We start from the raw sequence: 25,279 nt of genomic DNA on the forward strand, positions 1-25,279 counted from the left end.
ATCTGAATTTTAGACACATTAAGAGATTCCTTTGACTGGCAAGCCTGGGAAGCACTGCCTTGAAGTGGTATGTCCTAACCTTTCATGTGTACGGGAATCACCCAGGGATCTCGTTTAACAGCAGACTCAGGCTCAGTGGGGCGGGATCCAAGATTCTGTGTTGCTAACTACTCCCAGGTGGTATCTGTGTTGCTGGTCTGGGGACACTTGGAGTAGCAGGACCTTTGGGCAGTGGTTTTCTCAATGTGGTCCCCAGACCAGCAGCCTCAGCATCAACCAGGACTTTGCTGACATGCTTGCTGAATTAGAAAACTCCACGGGGCCGGGGGGGAGGGGGGGGGGCGGGGCGGCGGCGCGGGGCGGGCAACAATCTTTCACAATCCCTTTAGGTGACTCTGATACACACTCTAGCTTGGAAATCACTCAGCCAGGATCAAGAATCTTTGATATGATTGCTTTTGACTGGTGTTACCTTCAGTGACTGAAACTTTTAACCCAATTCTTTTTTTAAAATTTATTTATTTTTAGAGAGGGGAAGGGAGAGAGAAAGAGAGGGAAACATCAATGTGTGGTTGCCTCTCACCTGGCCCAGACTGGGGACCTGGCCTGGTACCCAGGCATGTGCCTTGGCTGAGAATTGAACCGGTGACCCTTTGGTTCACAGCCCATGCTCAATCCCATTGAGCTACACCAGCCAGAGCCAGTGACTGAAACTTAAATAAAATCCTGTTTGTTAAAATCTAAATAACTACACTCGCTGCCTTTCCATGAGGGGGACTGATTAGTATTCCTGGAGACATAAAGCATATAATGACCCACTCTACTGATAGAGCTGACTCCAGCTGACTACGCAGCTTTTGGGGGTTCTGGCCAGCTGGGGCACATCCTAGCTCAGGTTCTCCCTTTCTGCCAGGGAAGTTTGGTTTGCGATGAACTCGGCGGGCACGCGGCACGCAGAGTTGAAGGAGCCAGAGTGGAGGTACACGCTCTGTAAGGAAATTCGAAGCAGGACGTGTGAATGTGTGATGGCCAATGATGTGGCCCGTGGTGGGGAGGGAACTGAGCACAGGCCCGCGCTCCTGCTCCTGCCTGCGTACCACTCTAATGCTATCTGACAAGTTTTCCAGACCAGCCTCAAAGTGAGGTTCGTGAATGAGGTAGGAAGTACAGAGTCTCTGGTCTCAAGAAATCCTGCATTATATTCTTCCTTTCTACTCAGGGAGGCACCTAACAATGAGTTTAGAGCCTAGATCTGCTGCTTATTAGTTTGGGGACCATTTCTTATCCACAAAATGGGACTAGTGTGTATCTCACTGGGTCAGTAGGAGGAAACATATAGGAAATCGCTAAAGGTCTGGCCTCTAGTAGGTGATCAATAAAAGGCTGACTGAAATATGAAAATATACCAATTCTGGAAGAACTAGGAACTTTTCCTAGCTAGGCGACCTTGGCCAAATTACTAAAGTCCCTTCGGCTGTTCCCTGTCTGTAAAACATGGCCCATTTTGCAGAGCTGCCTTGAGAACTGGGAAAGATGATTTATATGGAAGAGGTTTACACAATTATCATGTGTGGTACCACCAGGCCACTTTGCTTACCTATCACAAAGCAGACATCAAGATTTTTTTGGACTGAACAGAAAGAAACAAAAACAAGAGGAGGAACGAGTGTGTGGCCGGGAGGGCTGCAGCAGGGTAGAATTTGATAGGAACTGTCGCCACCACACCACCTCCAGCTCCAGGAGTCTGTGGACCGGCAATGGTAGGCACTCAGCCTGGGGACCTGCATCTGCCCACGTGCATTTGCTCCTCCTCCACCAGAACGAGCAGGGTCTGTGTCACTTCACAAGTTTCTTCCGCGGGCATAGCAGCCTCGGTATACTTTGGCAGTAGCGGCTCCTGAGTCGTTCAAAACTTGAGATGGTGACCTCCTGAAATTATTCTTGGATTCGTACAATGACAGCCCCTTCTGGAGAAATACAGTCTGGTCTCTCTGAAGAACTGACAAGTGGTTGCAGATCGTTACTGAGGGCCGGGGCTCAGCAACCTTGAACAGAAGGCAGAGCTGCCATACGGAATGCATTCCCAAGACTTCAGCTTCTTGCCCATCATCACAAATCACATAGTCAAACTTCTCACAGTTTGGGGGTTGAGGGGAACTGAGGATGTGTGAGGTGGACTTGGGATTCTTTCAATCCCAGCTGGGCTTTTGGTATGATCTTGGGTAAATTATTTATCATGAGACTTAACTTTTCACTGGGTGGGATAATGATCGATATGTGAAAATGCCCCACATGGAGCCCATATACAGCAATTTGGTCCCGCCCTGAGCCCCAGTGAGTGGCTTGAAAGAAAGAAGACCAGCAATCGGGTAACAATGAGACATATATAGCTTTATTTAATAACCTGTAAAAAGTCATACTCTGGCAGAGTGACGTATTCCCTATCTTGGCAGAAAGCGAACACTACGACGGAAAAGGCCCTTCCTAAGACCTGGAACTGTGTCACTCTGCTTACATCCTGATGGCCTCAAGAGCTGGGTCCTGGCTGCAGGGCAGCTGGTTTCACCCTCCGCCCAGCAATAACAGTAGTGGACTAAACACAGTTTTACCTGGACAGGCTGCCCTTACAGACTTGCCCCATCCCTCCTAGAAAAGAGAGTTCACAGGATTAAGAATCTTTCTGAAAAATGAGTTCTATCTCAATTTCACTTAGCTTCCATTTAAGTCTGCTGAAATCAAGGCTATGCTTATTAAATACGATACTCTGTTAATGTCTGTTCCTCTTCCCAAGACCATTTCCTCACAACCCATGTAATTTCCAGGCTGTACCTCTCCTTTTAGTAAGGGCTAGGGGGATACGGAAACACTCTCCATCACAGAGCTGGAGGGCATTTCTTGTGGATGTCTGCTAGTGGTCTCAGACAGTTTTGTTCCAGCAGCCGAATGCCGGGTACTTTGTTTTTCACCGTCCTGTGCCAAGAGAGTCCAATTAGGCCACGCTCACTCCTTGGGAACAACTCCATGTTGCATCAGAATCTCATTCATTATTATTGAGCCTCCGAAAGTACACGTCCCTCCCTCCCTTTTATTTACAGAATGGTGTGTGTGAATTCATTTGAATGGGAGGAGGTGGCTGGCCACCCTGCCTGCTTCTCTATGTAACAGGCTCCCTGCTACTGGTCACAATGAACAGTCCAAACAGTAATCACGGAATTACGGTCTTCTACATTCCTCAGAGCTGCTCTCTCCAGAAGTCACTTTGTAAATCACGTTGATCAATTTGGAACCAAGAGTGAATGCAGCGACCTACCCAACCTAGAAATCCACATATTCCCCCTAAAAATACTATTGAAAATGCAAAAAAGGTCCCTTTTTTTTTGTTGCAGAAGCTCTACAAGAAAGCATGTCTAAGATCACAGAAATATGCACACACAGACACGCGTGCTCACACACATACATCAGGATCAAAGAAATCTTATCAGCTATGTAGTTGAGAAAGCATGGGAAAAAAGCTGGCAAGAGAAGATAAGATCTGATCAGCTGAAGATGTTGGAATGTTACAGTAATGACATGAAGTGGTTCCTGGAACATACAAAAAGAGAGGGCGGGCAGGCAGGGAATGATAAATCCAGGATACCAGAGAGAAAGTCACTGGCCATGCAGGAGTTAAAGACAGATCCAGTGTGCTGGATGGAATGTTATATTATGGAGTGGTCATCTGAGGGAGGATGGACTTGCATGGTCCGGGGAGGAGCATCAGCTTAGCAGGACAGCTCCATCGTCTGGTGTCTGTCCAGAACATCAGGGGACTCAGAGGATTCTTGAGTTCCATCTGACTGATTGCTGGTGACAGATCGACTAAAGGCACTTTCTCCAGAGCAGATACTACTCGAGGTTGAGTGGGTTCGTGATCGGGCGAGCCGGGTCATGCTGGCAGATGGTACTGTAAAAGAGAACCAAGAGGACTAGAAGATGGAGCCCTGGTTAAACTCAAGTCAATCCAGAAGTTTCATCAAAGGCTTTATGTTTAGTTTTCCCAATCCATTTAAGGTGACACCCAGGACAAGATATAGCCATCTTCGTTTTGCATTATTTGCTCTAGGTGAGGAGCTATCTGCAAGGCTGCTTTAATCCTCTAGATCTGGCTGGAATCTCAGCTGATTCTAGTCCACAGCAGAACAAGGCAAAACCTAAGTCCAGAGTATAGTCTCTTAGCTATGCCCACGCCATTCATAATGGACAATTAGGAAGGAGGCTTTGGGAACCCACACAGGTAGCCAAAACCTACAGTGCATGCAAGACTAAACCGAAAGAAAGACAAACCACACAAGTATGAAGGTACTTCACAAACACAGTGCAAGCCCGATACAACAAGACCGCTATCCGTGTCCACAGGCTGCCCTTGCTTCCTGGGGAGGAGACACGTAGGACAGTGTGGGTGTAGAGGGGCTGGCAGGCCTGCGGCTGGCCTCTATGCATGCTGCGACGTACAGGCTGCCTGAGAGGGGAGGGGCTCTGGGGTGGGTGTTGAACTCAGACTCCTGTTCTGCCACTGCTTCGATCCTAAGGTCCTCCAACTTGGTCAGAACAGGGTCTTACCTGGCATAACCTCCCTACCAATTTTCCTGAAGCACCAGCCATCCAGCTGTTATTTTAATGCTGGGATGGCATCACAAGATGCCATCACCTGCAGAATTTTCTGGCCACAGGCTCTGACGATCTTATTTAGAATCAAGGCTGCCCTTTGATTCCTGTGTCTGGGGGTTAATGCAAGGATTAGTAGGTAATGGTGGAAGAGGGGCCCTGCCTATAAAGTTTGAGTGCTCCTGTAACTCAATTTAGGATGGTGAGAGGAAACCTGGCTATTTTAACCCGCTCCATTCTACCTTCCGGGGGGCCCAGGGCTGGACCCACAGGCTAATCCTCTTAGGGCGCAATGAGCCACGTTCTATCGGGCTCTCACTGCACAGGAAAACTGCGGACATGCTGCAGGCGGCCAATGCAGCCAGGAGAGCGTGGCTAGGAGGCGGGGGCAGGGCCAGCACAGAGGAAGGTACCTGACTCGGTGCTCAGGTGACTGAGCTGCACATACGGGACTGGAAGCAGGTGGACACATAGGAAAAGGCAGGTTAGTGACCCGAGAGTGCCAACTGTCAACCTTAGCTGCCTAGCAGACACTGACAGAATACTCTAAGCCAGGAATGAAGTTTTGAGGGTCCCAGAGAGAAGGTGAGGCTGACTGATGCTTCAATAACATCTCAGATGCTACTTCTACTCAAGTCCTCAAAGATAATAGTTTTCCCCTCCACTATCAACAGCCACCTCCCTTTTGCTTTGGATTAGAAATGGGCTGGAAGATCAGCTGTTTCCTAGGACAGGGATGAGAGAACCAGCTAGGAAATGGACTTCTGTTCCTCCCAGTAACCCTGAGTGACATGGTGTGTGGGCTTTGTTGGTAGTGGATCACAGACGGGGATCACACAGCCACTCTAGACAACATACACGTGGTCTGCCCGTCAGGTACAGGGCTGTATCCAGATGCCCAGCTGCTGCCCAGGCTGTTGGCCAATGGCTGTTATCCACAAGTACCAAAGACAGGGAAAAACCACCCTAATGGGTAAACAGCTCTGTACCTGGGTGGAAGAGTTTTTCTTCTTAACACTCTGAGAAAGGAGCAAGTGTGGGTATCTGTGACAAATAAGGAAGCTCAGGGGTCTCACAATACAAGGGACCAGGACAGTGGCATGTGATATGAATACATCCTTGGACTCACTCTAAAATACTCTAAGTTTACCTCCTGTGTGGAGCAGGTTTAGCTGAGGACACTACTCTTTTCTTTCCGATCACCATTTTGTTTCTTTAAGCCAGGAGTCATTGACCAGCTGAGTTAAAGGCAAATCGTAATTTCAGATTCACAGCCAGGCCAGCCCAAGCTTCAGGGGTTGAGAACAGGGGCTCTAGAATCAGACTGAAGGGTAGAATCATGGCTCTGCAGCTGAATTGTTATCCTGGGAAATGTGTTTAGCCTCTTCGAGCCTCCATTTCTTCTTCTATAAAATAGGACTAACAACAGAACTTAACTTCTAAGATTATAAACACAGAGTGCCTGGCATATAAGCTCTAAGTGCCTAATAAGTGTGTTAGGTCATCACGCACTTAAAACAGTAATTATGATCTTCCACGTTCCTCGGGACTGCTCTCCAGAAGTCAGTTTGCAAATCTTATTGACCGATTTGGAACCAAAAGAGAATGTACTAACCTACCCAACCTAGAAATCTGTTGACATAGACAAATGCTCCAGAAATGTTTTAGTTTCTACTTGACTTCAGGCTGGCTAGCACAGAGCTTATGCCCTGGGAATTGTGGGCTCCCACAAGATATCAAAACGATCCTGTCATCAATAAATCTCTGCTAGATAAGAAGTTGTATACTACTCACTGTAGCCCATTCCCTGCAAAAAGTACTTGAAGGCCTCGGTGAGCTTCCCAGGCTAGGAGGACAAAATAATAAGACATTAATCTTTGTATGAGCAATGAGGTATAGAGTCAAATAAGTGCTTTAAAAAATAAAAATCTCCTCACCTGAACTACTTGGGGCAGTCCGCCACAGTCTGCCATCTAGAAGAGGAAAAATAGGTAAGTCGGCTGGAACCTACACTTAAGGGAAATGCTCTGAATATCCATGAGTCCTTTCAAACAGGAGAGGATCAAATTTTAGGTTCCTTAACTTACATGTTTTACTGCATCCAAACATACATCTCCTTGCCCTGGCTGGTGCGGCTCAGTGGACTGAGCACTGGCCTGTGAACCAAAGCGTCACTGGTTCGATTCCCAGTCAGGGCACATGCCTGGGTTGCTGGCCAGGTCCCCAGATCGGGGCGTACTAGAAGGAACCACACACTGATGTTTCTCTCCCTTTCTCCCTCCCTTCCCCTCTCTCTAGAAATAAATAAAATATTTTTAAAAATTAAAGAATTTCTTTTTTTAAAAATAAAATTAAAGAATTTCTTACACACACACACACACACGCACAAATATATATATCTCCTCAATGCACTATTATACAAATAACCTTGAATATAAACCTGAAAATATTATTACTTATTAATCCTTAGTCAGTGAGATGCAGAGCCAGGCTTTCAGGCCCATGGTGGGAATTTTCTGTTAGAGGTGTCGTGAAGTTAACCACGACCATCAACCAAAGTTCTGCCTCCCCCTAGAGAATGTTACTTTCACGGTTCTTGGTGTGACCCTAACTTCTCAGGGTTCCATGCATTTAAGTTCCCTTTCAATTCTATGCTATTTTTATTTTATGACTAAGGAGATTTCTCAAGTCAGGTGCTGATGTGGAATTCAGCCAGCTGCTTGGTTAGCCACTTTCCTGTTGCAGCTGGATCTGGTGAGGCTGCCTCTCACTTCACAGACCTTTACAGCTGGTTCTGCTCACCTGTGCAAGGATTTCTTAGAGCAGTGTTCCACTGGCATGCATCGGCATGACCTTGTTAAAGGAGGACTTATTAAAAACTGGTTCTGGAATTCTTGCCCTAGAGATTCTGGGGTGGGGCCCAAGAACTTGCGTTTCCAACAAACTCCCAGATGATGCAGATACTGTGAGTCTGCAGAGAACTGTCTCTAGAGCACGATGGCCGGCCATGAACCCACCCTCTTCCTTCTAGCTGTTCTGCGCGTTCGGGTCTCAGACAGTATCCTATTCAGGCTGACTGGTATTTTGAAAAAAGAAAGGTGAAACTCACAGTTTCTGTTCACTAGCGCAAAAACTTGCCTTGAGGGGAGGATTATTATTTAGCAAATGGGACACTACAGAAGGCACAGAAATTTGAGGTTGGCAAGAAACAGGGCCCTGAAAATTCCAAGCATAAGAGCAGGAACAAACATTTCCCCTGATTTAAGTACAAAACAGACCAAACTGACACAGGTTATATTTTCATGGTGCTTAGGAGTGAAAATCTGATTAGAACCATAAACCAGTTGCCATGTGCAGAGAGAGAACACTGGGAGAGGCTGTTCCCGAGCTTGCGTCCGCCCAACAGCTGGAGAGCCAGAGTGCTCAAGCTGCCGCAGACGGGCACTTGTGCCAGAAATAACCATGTCCACGGTACTGTCAAGTTCCCTTTTCTATTTTTGGAACATGGATGGATTCAAACCTGCAGTGAAAATCTAATTTGAACCACATATTTTAAAAAATTCGTATTTTACACTACGTCAATCAGCCGGACCCCAGAATACTCTCACCTCAGAGTATTAACCTCATGCTACATTTCCAGGAACCATGGGCTGCTTCTGGTGACAGCGCTTCCCTTTCAAGTGCACTTCAATGAGAAGGGAAGGAAGCAGAGGTGTTTCAGGCTGAGAAAGCCGCAGTAAGCAACAGAAAATCAGCACTTAAATCTACAGTAATCCAAATTCAAACCAGAAGGTCAGGTCCCTACATTTTACTTGAGGTTCTAGAAAAAGCAAGAATTATGCTCTTGCCTGGAGTACAATCCACAGGGGGAGAAACTTGAAACTAACCCTAAAAATTCAGTACAAGAGTTGTCCTCTATTTGCCCTAAGAGAAAGAAAATGCATCCACTCTCATGGATGAAAGGTTATTAGAAGCATCCTTACTAATACAACAGATTTAACATGTAAAGAATTTCTATCCTTTATCTTAATTCTCACAAAATTAAGTAATGCTTATGGAGTTTAAAATGACATGGGAAGATGCTCATGTCAAAAAGTTGAGGAAGACAGATACAGGGCTATCATCATCCTATAATCTAATGATCTAAAAAAAGTATGGGAAAAAGACATCAATATTTTGCCAGAGGTTACCTCTGGATGTAGGACGATGGGTAATTTTTATTTATTTTATTCTTTCTACTTTTCTGTATTTTCCAATTTTCTGCAATGAGAATATATTCCAGAAAATTTTAAAAAGAGATAATGAAAGAACCAGAGAGAAGGAGGGAGAAAGAGAGAAAGATGCTTTCTTTCTTTCTGGGCCACTATTCCAGAAATAGAGTCATTTGAACCATGTATAATTTATTCACAAATGGAAATAAGGAAAGAAAACACATTACCTTTAGCAAAGTTGTATTTATAGGATTCAGGCGAGAATTGCATTCAACCTAAAAAAAAAAGAGAGAGAATTTTACACACAAACTTCTAGAAATATAAGAAATAGCCTGGTATGAGAATGATTTTCCAGGATCGACAGCTCAGTTTGGAGGTGGCCAAATCAGCCAAAAAAAACCCCTGCCAAAATACAAAACGGAGTTATGTTTATATGATGCACTTTATACCCGATATTTCTGAGATCTAAAATTGTGGCTAATCTCATTTTCTGAATCATTTACAAGTACAGTGTTTAAAGAACTATATGTTGAATCTAATTCCTCCTACCTCCTTACAGAGGCAAGTTACATACTTCTTTAGAAAGTGAATAAATTAAATGGTAAGGGGAAAAATACAATAAAGATTTAAAAAGAAAAGTGAACTGGGCCTGTGGTGTGGTCGTGGCCCTGAGCCCTGTGGACCAGCCCATTTCTTGCCCCTTTCCTGTGCCCGGGGGGTGGAAGGTCTGCCATTCCTTACCCCCTAACTCTTTCCTGCCTCAAGTCTTTTTGGCTGTCCCAACCAAAGTTGAGCCCTCTCTGTTTTTCTCTCACAACAGTCATCATAATGAAGAATTACAACCGTGTGTATTTACGTTTGGTATCTTGTATTCATGTATCCACAAAGGCAGGGGCCTCAAAAAAATGGTTTGGGAGAGATAATCTCTAGGTTCAGCAATGTTTTCTGGCCAATTTAATCAACTGAATCTCTTTCCTACACATTTGCCAAGCACACACATACAAAACACTGCACCCTAAGAGTCTGGAATCTGGTGGGGTGAAAACATACTACAAGATGGAATGACATCACTTCAAAATTTCACAACTGAGCTAAGTACAGAAGGACGAGCAGACTTTCTGGAGATACAGTTCAGAAGGGGTGGGAGTCTGCAGGCTTCTAGAGTCAAGGGGAAAGCATAAACAAAGACCCAAGGACTGTGGTGAAGTGCACCTGCAGAACACTTGTGGGGCTACAGAGGCAAGCGTGGTGCGAGAATGCAGGCAGGGTGCAGCTGGGGAGACCGAGCTGACCAGGGAAGTAAAGAAGCCACAGGAGGTTTCTGAGGCGACGGAGTTTGAGCTGTTTTAAGAGTACCCAGCAGTGGCCTGTATGACAGACTGCAGTGGCAATGAGACGGTTAGGGAGTTACTGAAATTGCCAAGGAAAGAACCAGTAATCCAGCTGACCTTTTGCTCTGGGGATTGTTTAAGGGCAGGTATACAAAACTCCTGTAAAATTAAAGTTTTTGCTCTACACAAACAACAGTGCAGGCAGTAATTAACAAACATACCAGTTTACTAAAGAATATACATTAACCCTAAAGGGCGGAATTTAAAAACTGCCAGGCACAGTGCTTAGAACACAGCAGATATGCAATAAATATTTTCTGAAAGAATAAACTCCCAAGTCTGGGTTTAATATAATAGATAATTCTTTGTTTGGTTCACCACTTTGTAATTTCTGTAACTTTGATAGACTGGAAGAATGTCTCCTCTCTCCCCCACTCCCCAAATGCAGAGACTCCACCTTGTTTTGTGCTCTCCACAGCATCAAGCAAAAAATGATGTTGTATGAATGTGAGCAAGAATTGCTAGCAACAGTGACCAGAATGTGTAGAATTTCTTCTTGCTCTTCCATGTATTGCTCTATTCCATACCAACTTGTGGGATTAAAATGCTCTGGCCAGGTCCCAGCTCATGTGGCTGAGTGGATTGAGCACCAGCCTGCGAACCAAAGGGCTGCTGGTTTGACCCCCAGGCAAGGCACATGCCTGGGTTGTGGGCCAGATCCCCAGTGGGTGGCACGGGAGAGGCAACCACATACTGATGTTTCTCTCCCTCTCTCTCTCTAAAAATAAATAAAAATTTAAAGAAAAAAGAATAGTATAGGAAAATGAGAAGCAAAGAACTTATACACATGACCGACCCATGGACATGAACTTGGGGATGGGGACTGCTGGAACAAAGGGGGATACTGGGTGGAGGGGGGACAAAGGGAAAGAAAATTGGAACAACTGTAACAGCATAATCAATAAAATATACTTAAAAAAAGAAATTTGTCTTTAGGTAACTGGATTATGACTTTTGCTCAAGTTCTTCTATTTTCCTTTTTATTCTCCTATTTTCTACAATGAGCATATATTATTTACCAATGTGCTATGTGCCTGAGGAGGAGGCAGAGAAAGCATACAGGCTCCAGCAGACTCCTGGCTGATGCAGTCTAGATTTATGGCAGCTGCAGAAGGCTGAGGCTGCTAGCAATCTGACAATAAGCAAAAGGTGTTTAGTTTTACTACAGGACTTGCACTACTTGCCACAAAGTGCACTGATCCCTTCTGATGAAACCTAGTGATCAATGAGGAATTCATTTCCTAAACTAGGTAACAAAGAGCAAGCCCTTATGTAATCGGAAATAATAAAAACTAGTATCTATAACTGTTTCTAGTGCATCAGCAGTGTGCTATATACATTTTATTGCATTTTAATCACATTCATCTGCACATCAGGCCATACTTACCACAGCCTCAACTGCGGGTGAATTGTCCCCTACCACCAATAAAGTAGAACACCTGTGAATGCCAAAGTAAGAGGAGACATTCAGCAAGTAGAACATAAGCTCCACTGAACCCTGAATTCGTCTACAAAAGGCAGAGACATCCAGTAACTTAGAGGGGAAATTGGGGACTTACTTTAAGGTCTTTGATTTGTTATCATTTTGGCCCAGCATGGGTCTTTCAATCTCCAGGTCTCTTCGTCTAGAGAAACAAAGGAAACAACGCCCTTTTCAGGTAAAATCATGACGACTTCAGTTATTTATTTCCTGTTCATGAATACCAAAATGTTTTAGAAAATGTGAAAACTACCCTTCCTTCACACCAGTGAGGGAAAGGGCCCTTGTGTGCTTTGTTCACAAGTAGCCACAGTGAGCAGTTCGGGGCAGGGACAGGGCTTCTGGCTCAGCCCAGAGGGACTCTGTGGGATGTCGTCAAAGGAGGCAACTTTATTTTTCCCGATTTTAATTTATTTATTGTATTTTTCCAGTACCCTTCAGTCCCCTTATACCCCCCCCCCCAATCACACACTGTTGCCCATGTCCATGAGTCCTTTCTCATTTTTGCTCAGTCCTTCCCCCACCACTGGCTGTCATCCTGCTCTCATCTACGACTCTGTACTTTGCTTGTTAGTTCAGTTTGTTCATTAGATTCCACATGAGTGAAATCACATGGTATTTGTCTTTCTCTGACTGGCTTATTTTATTTAGCATAATGCTCTCCAGGTCCATCCATTCAAAGGCAACTTTAAAACTCAGCAGAAATGCTACTGCAACCATCAAGTCCTAAGCACCGTATTGTTCAGACCATAAGACACACCTAGGTTTTAGAGGAAAACAGGGAAAAAAATTTTGTAACGAAAAATGTGGTAAAATATTTAATAACATAAATAACATAATATTTCACCAATGTAAATGTAAACAGAACTCAACATCAGCATTAACAACCACTGTTCTTCCCAAATGGGTGGGAGAGTGTGTCTTGTAGTCCAAAAAATACGTTATTTAACTTCCCAGCTAGTTTATAGGAATAAATCCCTTAAGAGAAGGGAAACTTTGGGAGCTAACATTTTCTTTGTAATTAACATAGTTATTAATAAACCTTTCTGATTTCAGTGGAAAAGAATGAGATTCTGTCCATGCGTTACTCTGCCTGATGGCACAGTATCAGCCACGAGAAGCTGAATCAAGGCCCCAGATTTCTATCGCTTGTCTCCCTACACACATCTTTCGGGGCCACCTCAAACTGGCTGTTTTTATGTGTGGGTTTAAACTTAGGTACTTTTTCATCTTTGAACACCTAAAGACTAGATGCTAACTGAAACTTGCCCCAATGGCCTTCAGTTCATGCACTCTTCACGAGAGGGGTCTTCTAATCTGTCTGAAAGCTCCTACTTTTCTACTGTTGGTAAAACGGCATGAAAGCGATCCCATCACACAACATTAGAAGTATCTTGTATCCCCTTCCCCTCTCCCATAAATGCCCAACATATTTTTAGAGTTGGTGTGCATTTAAGTGAATAGGAAACAAACGGTACCCATTATAAGAACCCAGGAAGAGCTGTAGGTTTTCTTGGTTGATATCTTGGGCAATATGCAGTCTGTAGGTCTGAATCAGGTCCAGGTTGGCCTGCAACTCTTCCTAAAACAATTTAAACAAGATACAGGTTAGCTTCTGAGCTAAATTACAAGCCTACTTACTGTATTTGGTTTGCATTCTCAATGTCCAGAATCAAAGCTCCTCGCCCATGATGGGGCTGGCTAAAATCTTTATTTGTATCACTGGTTCAGTGCCTCATTCTGTACTGGATGAGGGCACCAAAGGATCTATGATGGAAAAGGCTGGTAGTCAACTCAGTCTACTCTAGGTCAAGTGCAAAAACTTGGAAATATGCTGACTAATCTACCTGCAGCACAGTGGAAAACTGCACTAGACTTGGATTCAACTAGTAGCCGTGGCGCTCAGGCAGGCCACCTAACCATTCGGAGCCCCTGTTTCCTTATCTGTGGTTTTTTTCATGTTCTGCCATTCCTCATAAAGACAGAGACAGTATCCATAAAATAAAAATAATAACCAACTACAGTGCTGCTTTAAAGATTAAGTAGGAAAAGTTATATGAACTGTAAAGTATAAAATAAATGGAAGGTAACATTTCTCTTAATAGCCGTAAACCTGTTTAATTAACTTACCTACATATAACTGATATAATCAGTGTATTACCTACTTATATACTATCATTTAATAATATATATTAAAGAATTATACATTATTTCATTTGACATTTTATTAAGTCAATTTATCATTTAATCTTATAACCAATATTATAAAACATTCAAGAAGAACAAAATACAGTAAATAGTGAGTCTCCCTCCCTCCCTACCACCCACTGCTCTTGCTGGCCTTGGAGGCTGACTGAACCAGTTGTCAGGCTCTTGCATAAAGAAGCACATTTGTGCATATGTGTACATGCACACACACCAGAAAGCAGTTTTAAGCAGAGGGAACATGTATGCATTGGAGTAAAAAAGTGTATCAGGGAGAGCAATAGAGTCAGTTAATCCAGGACAGTGGGTAAAGGTCACCAACAATCCTTGTAGAGAAACGGAGACAAAGAGGACATTTGTTTGCACTCTCACTACCAAATCGGTGAAGGGAGCCAAGAATACAGCTGGAAACGGACCAAATGGATCAGAGTCTACTTGAAGCTGAAGGGCACTGGAATCACTCCAAGGAAACACAGTAAATGCTAAAGTACTACAGTAAGAAAAGTAAACAACAAATGAAGCACACAGTAATTAGAGATGCAATTATTCAGCCAGCTCCCCCTTGAAGGTCTGGAGAGGAACTTGAGTAACCAAGTTTGAGATTTAAAGCAAGGGAAGAAATGATATTGGTCTAAAAGGAGTAAAAGTGGCTTACGTGCTAACAGAACTTCTTAGGCAAAGCTGTTAGGTATGAATTGCCCTTTTTTTTAATTTAAAAAACACCTTTTTAAAAAAAACACAAATTGTTAGATCAACTGTGCTATGCGCTGCTTTTCCACTTAAAGTGCGGCAGGGACCATTCCTTGTTACAGGGCCTTTGTAACCAGCTCATTTAGTCCCACTACCTGTTTCCCCACACCCTTGGCTAGAACAAATGACCACTCTTTTTAGTTTTTGCTAATTTGATAGAAAAAAAGGGGGATATCACTGTTTTTTCTTGTATTAGTGAAGTTAAGATTATTTATGTTTTGAAACCTTATGTTTCCATTTCAAAATAAAAGCAACACAAGCATTTGCTTGCTTAAATTTTAAATGAACTCTTTAGCCTTGTGACAGCCCATTATCTATGACTTCATGTTTTAAATTAAATACACATTGTGTGTATGTGTGTGTGTATATAGTGAGGATGTTCCTGCTTTATATAAATTATTAAAATTCTGGTCTTAGCTTCCCCCCATTTGAAATAGTGTTTTCTAACATATTTGAATGCAAATACCTTCAAGCTTCATTCTTCCACATTAGAAGACTTTAGAAGTAACTGCTTTGGCTAATCAGCCTCTTACAGGTATCCTGCAAGTCTCCCCCCAGGTTACTTAACACCCCCTGAATATGTCTTATAATTTCTTTCTCGTTGCTTTTGAGCAAACTATGCCCCCTTCCTAGAATGGTCTTCCTCCCCAAATCTAAAGTGTTGAATTTTTCTACCTTCAAGGCCCAGCTGGGATACTTCCTCCACCTGGAAGATTTCCCTGATCCCCCAATCAGAAGTCAACGTCTCCTGCCTTTGAATTCCTCTAAGGCCCCTCACAGCGCCTCTCCTATGGCTCCCTGGGATGGTAGGAAGAGAACAACTTCAGACTCAGGCACATCTGGCTCCAAGTCTCTTCCTAATATGTTATTAGGTGCTGACCTTGTGGAAACCAATTCATTCTTCACCTGTAAAGTGGGAATAATACAATACCCATTATGATATTATTAGACTGAATCGATTAAAGTATATTAAAATGTCTATCTGAAATTTGAAGGTGTTCAATGAAAAGGTTCTTACTACTTACCCTTTTTACCTGTGCTGTAACAGTGTTCATGTACCATGTTTTGTCATGTATAATGTGCTTCTGTGTATAATGTGCACCCGTGTTTCCCACTAAACTTTCAGGAAAAGGGTCTTTTGTTTTAATTTTTAATTCAACTTTCATTTATTTATATTTAGATTTTTTTGTATTATAAAGGAATATTAGCATTTATTTTTAAACATGGTACAAGAAATTTTATGTAACAAATATAACTACAAAACATAAGAACAGATATACAAAGTATTTTAGGTACTACCCATGTATGATGTGCATCCTTATTTTTTTCCCTCAAAAATTTGGGCAAAAAAGTACACACTGTTCACAGCAAAATACAGCGTATCCCTTCTCCCCACGTGGTGAGCTCTTGGAGAACAAGGAGCATATCTTATACGTCTTTGTCTATCCCAGAGCACTGAGAATAGACTTTTGTACATTTTCTGAACTGGGTTTTCAGAGCTACAGTCAAAACCAAACATGCTATGTCTTCAGGACAGTACTACACTACCCAGCATTATGAGGTGGAAAGATCATGGTCTTTGAGAATTCCAATTAAAGATGATGGATTAAAACACAACTTTACTCCTTCAAGAAAAATAACTGGCCCTGGCCGGTGGCTCCGTTGGTTAGAGAGTTGTCCAGATACTCAAGGTCGCAGGTTTGATCCCCAGTCAGGGGATCAAAGCAACCCTTGAATGCATAAACAGACAAGAAGCAACCAATGAATGCATAAAAAGTGAAACAGCAAATCAATATTTCTTTCCCTCCCTTTCTCTAAAATCAATAAATAAAGATTTTTTAAAAATCATAAGCTCAAAAGGACAAAGATGATAGGAAAAGTGAACACAGCAATAACATTTTGAAAGTGGGAAAGCAGAAGGAAGACTAATCACTCATTTAGCAGACTCGATGAAGGCTGTGAGGTGGCAGAGGTGAGAGTGAAAGAAGCCAGCGGACATGTACCCACAAGCCGGAAAAGGCTCAAGAACTATTGGCATCAGTTGTCTCTGAAGGCAGAGGGTAAAGATGGGGCTAACAAGGGAAGATCAGCTGAATAAAGATAACATCAGAAAGACATAACAATAATGCCCTGGCTGGTGTGGCTCAGTGGACTGAGTGCCAGCCTGCAAACCAAAGGGTTGCTGGTTCAATTCCCAGGCGGGGCACATGCCTGGGTTGCAGGCCAGGTCCCCAGGGGGGGCCATGTGAGAGGCAACTATACATTGATGTTTCTCTCCCTCTTTCTCCTCCCCTTCTCTAGTGGATAAAATCTTTAAAAAAAATGAGAAAAATACGTGAAACCAAAAGTTGCTCAGACTGATGGAGAAAAACAGAGATAAAACTCAAGTTACCAAAAACAGGAATAAAAGAGACATTACTATCAGCTTTACAGAAATAAAAATAATAATAATTATTATTTTAACTGGAAGCAAAAATCTAAACCTTTTATTTTACTACTATTTGACAATGAGAAATTCACATAACCACTAAATATCAGTTTTTCACCCTTAAAATAAGAAAATCACTATCTCACATGGTTGTTAAGAAGATTAGATGAAAATGTACAAAAGTTTAAATAAACTTCATAAGCAGTTGATGCTGACCTTCACCAGGTTTATATATAAACACATTTATAGATCTGACAAATTAATGTATTCTACCTAACTCGGAAATATCCATCTCTCTGAACTATACCATGCTTTATTTTTACAGAAATTAGATGAAAATTTCAGGAATATTAAGAGAATGAGACCAGTCATACTGAGTCATGTGCTTTTTAATCCAAATCAGATACAATGCTAAAATAAACTTTTCATCCCTCAGCCTGAAGTCTTGAAACTTCAGTGACTTCCATGGTCCCGAGACTCCAAGTGTGGGTTGCTGATATGGTAACCAAAGCAAGAGAAGTGGTGGACAAAGGAAAGTGACCTGACTCCTACAGCTGCTCTCGATTATGGATCATTTGTTAAACTCTCAGCAGAGAGAGTGGGTGTTTAATCTTTTCATTTCCCTCCCTGAAACCTGTTTTGACATGTATTACTTTACTTTATTTGGGACAAAAAGAGGTAAGTTACTCCCTAAGCTATACCGAGGGACATACTTCTCAAAAGAGTAAGCAAACAGAATTATTAAGGAAATATTATGAATAATTACATGTCAACAAATTAGCTAACCGAGTTGAAATGAAAAATTCCTAGAAAGACACAAACCACCTAAAGTGTCTCAAGAAGAAATTTAAAAATCTGACTAGATCTAGAACAAGAGATTATATTATTAACATAGCCCTGACTGGTATGGCTCAGTTGGTTGGGTGTCATCCTACAAAGCAAAAGGTCTTGGGTTTGATTCCTGGTCACAGCACATGCCTGGGCTGCAGGTTTGGTCCCCAGCTGGGCTGCATATGAGAGGCAACCAACCAACCAATCAACACTTCTCTTTCACATAGATGTTTCTCTCCCTCTCCTTCTCTTACCACCCCCCCAATAAACAAATATCTTTAAAAAAATTAGTAACATAAAACTTCCCATAAAGAAAAGCTCTGGGCCAGATGCCTCGATGTGAATTCTACCAAACATGTCAAGAATCAACAGTAATCCTTCTCAGCTCATTCTATGTGGCCAAGTACCACCTCGATACCAAAACCAGGCAAAGACATCATAAGAAAGCTACAGACCAATATTCCTTTTGAATACAGACACAAAAATCCTTACAAAATACTAGCACACCAAATACAACAACATATAAAAAAGATATTACACATGATGAGCAAGTGGAATTTATCCCAAGAATACAAGGTTAGTTCAACATAAAAAAAAAGCCCAATATAATATACCATATTAAAAGAATAGCCCTGGCTACACTGGTGTAGCTCAGTGGATTGAGCGTGGGCCTGTGAACCAGACAATCGAGGTTCGATTCCCAGTCAGGGCACATGCCTGGGTTGCAGACCAGTTCCCTGCAGGCCAGTTCCCAGCAGGGGACGCATGAAAGGCAACCATACATTGATGTTTCTCTCCTTCTCTCCTTCCCTTCCCCTCTAAAGATAAATAAATAAAATATTAAAAAAAAGAAGAATAAAGGACAAAAGTCACACATACATTTTTTTAAAGGTTTTATTTATTTATTTTAGAGAGAGGGTAAGGGAGGGAGAAAGAGAGGGAGAGAAACATCAATGTGTGGTTGCTTCCTACACGCCCCCCACTGGGGACCCAGCCAGCAACCCAGGCATGTGCCTCAACCAGGAATCGAACCAGTTGACCCTTTGATTTGCAGGCCGGCACTCAATCTTCAATCCACTGAGCTGCACCAGCCAGGGCAACACATACATCTTAATAGATACAAAAGAGTATTTGATAGAACCCAACACACTTTCACGATAAAAGGACTCACCAAGCCAGGAATAGAAGAGAACTTCCTCTACCTGATAAAGGGTATTTATGATAAATACACAGCTAACATCACACTTAATAATGAAAGACTGAATGCTTCCCCCTAAGATCAGAATCAAGACAAGCATGTCTACTCTCAGCACTTCTACTCAACACTGTACCAGAGGTTCTAGTCAGGGCCTAGAAAATTCTGTTTAGTCAGGAAAAGAAATAAAAGGTATCCAGACTGGAAAGGAAGAGGCAGAACTGTCTATTTGCAGATAACATGACCCTGCATATAGAGAAATCCTAAGGAATCCACAAAAAAACTTAAACTAATAAAAATCCAGCAAGGTTGAAGGATATAAAATCAATATGCAAAAATTAATTTTATTAGGTTAATTTCCTAGAAATGATGAAATAGGCTCAGGTAGCAGTGGATATACCACACCCAAAACAGGAGGGTTTAATGAAATTTTAAAGCCCAGATGTTGAGGCCCTCAGTCTTTTTCTGCATTTGGGTCCAAAAATACTAATGGAAGTGTCTGGGGTGTAATCTCAAAGTTAATCTGGGGAATCTGACTAATCCCAGAGGAAAAATCTAAAGGTGCTGACATCAGGGCTTCCTCAAGGAAACAGCCCAGTCTGACACACAGTGATAAGCCTCACCCAATGCTCACAGGCCTTTCAGCAATGCGCCCTCACGAAGTATGGAAGGCAGCCAGGGATCAGTAGCCATTTGGGGAAAGCACCTGTGCCAGGTACCAACCTCTGGTTTCTCAGCCTCAGATCTCCCATTCTTTGTAATACAGAAGGCAGCCTGCATAAAGATTCTCCCGCTGCCAGTCCTTTTTCAAAATTTAGCATAGGAGCCAGTAGCTCAAGGTGTCAGGAGCCCTCATGAGACGAGCCGCGTGCAGTTACACCCTCAGCCCACGCTGTCCCCATCCAACGGCAGCTTCTGCAGCAGTGCAGGTCTTACTTTAGACAAATGTCTCCCCCATCTGGTAAGTGGCTCCAAGGCTCAGTGAGGGCCCTCACACTCCTGCGAATTTCACTAGTGGTTGGCTGTTCGAAGAAGCCTGACTCTCCAGCTTGGTGGGAGAGGCTCAGCTAAGTCAGTTCCTTCAGTGTCCACATTCCCTCAGCCTAGAAGCAGCAGCTATTTTTAGACCCCTTGAAGTCCTCCTTCACTCTCTGAGAAATTAACCATCATCACTAGTTAATAATAGTTTACTTTAAATGTCCTCCAGTGTGTGCTTTCGCCGCCCACAGGATGGAAAGTGTGACCTGAGGACTGCTGAGTCTCACTAGGCCTTCTGTTTGCCAACCCTGACTCCCATGCTAAATTAATGAAAAGGGCCAGACCCTGGAGAAGAAGGGTTCCTTGCACTGTCACCTTTCAGTGTCTGTCCCATGTTCTTTATTCATAAACTCTAACACTGTCAGCTGGCAAAGGAGAAATGCTGGACAAAAAAAGAAAGCAGTCACGGCTCAGCTCCTAATAACATTTACATAGCATGACAGTGTAAATGCTGGAAGTTGAGCTAATCCAAGTTATGCTACTTTGGGAGGAAGGAGTGATAGAAAAATCATCTTCCAAAATGGAATGCCTACAGATAATGCCTACAGCTAAAAACTCAACAAGTGGAAGTATGAATATTTACAGAGGTAGGAAAGGGAATAGAGTGTATATATTCAAAAAGACATGTATGAGAATGTTCATAGCAGCTTTATGCATGAGTAAAACAACCACCACCAAAACTATACATAACCCAAATGTTCATAGGAGTGCTACACAGTAATAAAAAGAATCAACTAATAATACAAAGAATGCCATGAATGAATCTCAAAGACAAAGGTTGGTACAACTTGGTGGATTGAGCTCGGGCTGAGAACCAAAGGATCGCTCAGAGCATTGCAGCAGAGCAGGTCTTACTTTAGACAGAGCATTAGACAGAGCTTTAGACAGTGCAATTCCCAGTCAGAGCATTGCTTGGGTTGCAGGCCAGGTCCCCAGTGGAGGCCATGTGAGAGGCAACCACACACTGATGTTTCTGTCCCTTTCTCCCTACCTTCCCTTCTCTCTAAAAATAAATAAATAAAACCTTAAAAACAAATCCAAAAGGATAAGGCTCAGAGAGCTGCATGATCATGAATATGAAGAGGATCTGAGAGAGCGGTATGTTCCTAAGAAGCATGGAAGCTCTATGCCCCTTTCTACATATTGTGCCCTATGCATCTCTTCCCATCTTACTATCCCTGAGTTATATCCTTTAAAAACAAACCAGTAACCTAGAAAGCAAAATATTTCTCTGAGTTCTGTGAGCTGTTCTGGCAAAACCAAGGAGAGGGTGGTTGGAACCTGTGATCTAGATAGAGCTGGTGTGTCAGAGGCACAGGTGATGATCTGGACTTGTGACTGGTGTGGGTGAGGGGCTGTGGGGCAGCCCTGGGGGACTGAGCCCTTCACCTCCGGGCAGGCAGTGTCATAACTGAGCTGAACTGTAGGAAACTCAGCTGGTATCTAAGAACTGTTTGGTGGTGTGGAAAAAATACGCACTGTAATTGCTGTCAGAACAGTATTATTCAATTCACTCCTATCTCTGAAAAAAACAAAACAAAACTGGGATTCCCTCTCTTACAACAGTTATCCATATAACTGTTCTTGCTCTGGAGACTTCAGTTTCCTCACCAGTAAAACATGGGGATTGAACGAGACAACCTATAAGGTTCTTTCAACATTAACATTTCTTGGTTTCTTTTTTCTCTGAAATTTCTATTTCTGTGAAGCCTTTCCCAGATCACATGATGGCCCTAAAGATGTTTGGCAAGGCATGTGATGTTGTCAAACATTAACAGATGGCATGCCGCTTATAGGAACAAGTGGGGGGGATGTTGCGGGGTGAGGGGGGGTGTTGGCTGCCCTCTCTTCATCTCTCTCCAAATGCCAACAGCCATGTGGCATTAAGTTACCTTTTCTCTAAGACTAGACTTTCCCAGGCCACATGCATCTCCACTGCACTGGGGTGTTACCCACTAGGATCAGGTAAATTCTAAGGCAGCCCTTCTTTGCATATAAGCCAATACACACAACCCTCCAGCCTGCAATAGGCACTTACCTGCCCAAAGTGATGAGCCAAAATAATGTCCACAACATTGGTCGTCAAGCCTGAGATCTAAAGAGAAAAATTTTGTGTCAAGGGAGTAAGTAGTAGATGTACATACACGTTTATCAAGCTGTCCACTTCAGATCAGTGCCCATTAATTATATGTATTATCCTTTAACAAAGGCACAACTCAGTATCATATATTTTCATAAGTCAGTGGTTTCAAGAGACATGAGAACAAGAAACAAGTCAGAAAAAATGAAGAATCTCCCTTCCAGGGAAATAATATAGACTGATTAGAAGTTAGTAGCTGGAAGAAATGGGGTCATAATTTCTTTGAAAACTTCAAACTAAGAAGCCACAGCTCTTAGTGACTTCATTCTTGTCTGTATTTCTGTATTTACACTGGATTTATGAATAATAATAATCAATTTACAACCACTCCCAAGCCATCTAAGAGACAGAAACAAATTTTCTGTCTCAGTTTTCTGTCTCTATTTTCTTTTTCCCAGTTTTTGCTATTTTTGTTTCAGGGAATGAGAGGCAACTGGTATGTTTGCTGAATGTTTCTGCATCTTGAACATTTTTCTCATTTCAAAATGATACTATAGTCTAAATAAATGCAGCAATCTGTATAAATCTGCAGACTTTATTTTCAGAGAAATTCCTAACTCAAATTATGTTGTTGATTCCCCTTAAGCCTTCTTTGGTGTATTAAAATAAATACTTACAGCAATTTAAAAGCACTTGGAGGTAGGTATAAAAAATGGTATTGGCTTAAAAATGAGATTATTACATTAGGCATCTTTTAGGAAGTGATAAAAGCTTAGGTTATTTTTCTCTGGGACACTTTATAACATCACTGACTTAATCTAAACCCTATAATTTTTTATTAAAGTAACATATTAATAACATCTGTACTTCAGCAGGAAAAAATGTTTTAAAATGACTTTCCTTTCCAACCTAAAAACAATGAATTTCTTTTGGGGGGGGGGCACAGGTGAATTGAATGTAAATGCAGCTATAATGCTTTCCCCCTTACTCTTTTTTTTCCTCTCTGGTTGTTACTGGGATTGCTTATATTTATAAGGTCATTAGCATATCCTGTAGTTCCCTATTTCCAAAAGATGTTAGGTAGAATTCTATCTAGATAGCAAATACCTTCATCTTTCAGGTAGCAAACAGTGCAACCCACACACATCTTTGGGAACAGTAGCACAGATAAGTTATTTGGGTTCAATGGAGAGAGTAATTCATTCATTCATTTCACTCATTAAAGGAGTGAAAATGCATTGGGAGAAGATATTTACATGTACCCAGCTAAGGATTCATAGGTAGCCCTGACCAGAGTGGTTCAGTTAGTCGGGCATCTTTCTGGTAGGTGAAGTATCACCAGTGTGATTCCCAGGCAGAGCACTGCTGGGGTTTCGGGTTTGGTCCCCAGTTGGGGTGCATGTGGAAGGCAGCCCATTAGTGCTTCTCTTTCTCCCTCCTTTCCCCTCTGTCTAAAAAATAAATAAACAAAACCTTAAAAAAAGAAGGCTTCATATGTAGAATGCATAAAGAATCTTCACAGGTCAATAAGAAAAAGACCAGCAACCCAATTTAATTAAAAAAAAAAAAAAAAAAAAGGCAGAAGACTTGAGTAGTTACTTCATAAAATGATCTTCAAATGGCCAGTAAGTTTTCACTTTTATTTTTACAGAGAGGGGAAGGGTCTAAGGAGAAAGAGGGGCAGGGTCCAGGGAAGAAGAGAGGGAAAGAAGCCTCTTGTTCACACCCTGACGGGACCAAACCTGCAGCCCAGGCGTGTCCTCTGACTGGGAATTGAACTGGGGCCCAGCAGGTCGGTGCCCACCAACTAAGCCATACAGGTCAGGCCAAATGGCCAAGAAGTTTTAGAACAGGTGCTTGACATCACAGGCCCTTAGGGAAATACAAATTAAAACCCAGCTTTATTTATCCATAAACATAGCTTAAAGTAAAAAAGATGCTACAATGAAAAATTGTTTTTTAGTAACGAAAGCTATTTTGGTGATGGACACCATGTAAAAAAACTTAATATTACAAATAAAACTAATCATCTTTTATAAAAATTAAAAGAACTACCAATGGTCAGTATGTGGAATAGCTGGAACATTCATGCATTGCTGATGTGTAAGCTGGGCAAACACTTTGGAACACTGGCAGTTACCTACTAAAGACAAACGGACAACGGTCCCACGACCCAGCAATTCCACTCCTAGGTGTAGATCCAGATGAAATGAATGTGCACGTCCGTGGAAGACATGCAGAAGAATGTGCGCAGCAGCTTTATTCATAACCACACCGCTCATTTTGTGACTTCATACAACAGACTTCTAAACAATACTAAAAACTACATACAATGAAAATGAGACAGACAGTGATAAATTTTTCTCATTGAAAGATTTTATTTATTTTATTTTCAGAGGGGGAGAGAGGGAGCAAGAGAAGGAGAGAAACATCAATGTGTGGTTGCCTCTTACATACCCCCTACTGGGGACCTGGCTTGCAACCCAGGCATGTATGTGCCTTGACTGGGAATCAAACCAGCAACTGTTTGGTTTGCAGACTGGCACTAAATCCACTGAGCCACACCATCCAGGGCCAATAATTAAAAAAACTATAAACAAAATAATACATATTCTATTATTCCAATTATACGAGAATATAATTGATAAAACCATCTGTGGTGACTGAAGTCAGGGTAATGGTTATTTTTAGAAGGAAGAGGAAGTATTAATTAAGTATAGAGCTGGAGCCCTGACTGGTGTGGCTCAGCGGGTTGTTCATCTCACAACAGAAGGGTCGCCAGTTCAATTTCTGGGCAGGGCACATGCCTGGGCTGCATTCTAGGTCCCCAGTGGGGGGGGCATGCAAGGGGCAGGCAACTGATGTTTCTCTCACACATCGATGTTTCTTTCCTTCTCCCTCCCTTCCCCCTTCTCTAAAAATAAATAAACGAAGTTTTAAAAAAATTAAAAAAGAACAGAGCTAGAAATATTCCATAGATTGACTGGGTGTGATTACAAATGTAAACATTCATTAAGCCATACACT

At 42.3% G+C, this 25,279-nt stretch overlaps 1 protein-coding gene across 1 annotated transcript in view; it reads right to left on the bottom strand.

Annotated features, from left to right (window-relative positions):
• Positions 1 to 2,370: 2,370 nt before the first annotated feature.
• NDRG3 (NDRG family member 3) overlaps positions 2,371 to 25,279 on the bottom strand; it is a 71,090-nt gene continuing 48,181 nt past the window's right edge. The window contains exons 9-16 of the mRNA XM_037164533.2: positions 22,212 to 22,268; positions 13,205 to 13,308; positions 11,806 to 11,871; positions 11,634 to 11,685; positions 9,083 to 9,130; positions 6,582 to 6,617; positions 6,439 to 6,490; positions 2,371 to 3,943 (exon numbers count right to left, since the gene is read on the bottom strand). Of these exons, the coding sequence (XP_037020428.1) occupies positions 3,762 to 3,943; positions 6,439 to 6,490; positions 6,582 to 6,617; positions 9,083 to 9,130; positions 11,634 to 11,685; positions 11,806 to 11,871; positions 13,205 to 13,308; positions 22,212 to 22,268 (597 nt within the window). The 3' untranslated portion in view covers positions 2,371 to 3,761. The remainder of the gene's footprint in view (positions 3,944 to 6,438; positions 6,491 to 6,581; positions 6,618 to 9,082; positions 9,131 to 11,633; positions 11,686 to 11,805; positions 11,872 to 13,204; positions 13,309 to 22,211; positions 22,269 to 25,279) is intronic.

Source organism: Artibeus jamaicensis, unplaced genomic scaffold, assembly GCF_021234435.1.
Source record: "Artibeus jamaicensis isolate MK-2021 breed Jamaican fruit bat unplaced genomic scaffold, CSHL_Jam_final contig_685, whole genome shotgun sequence".
Classification (NCBI taxonomy): Eukaryota; Metazoa; Chordata; class Mammalia; order Chiroptera; family Phyllostomidae; genus Artibeus; species Artibeus jamaicensis.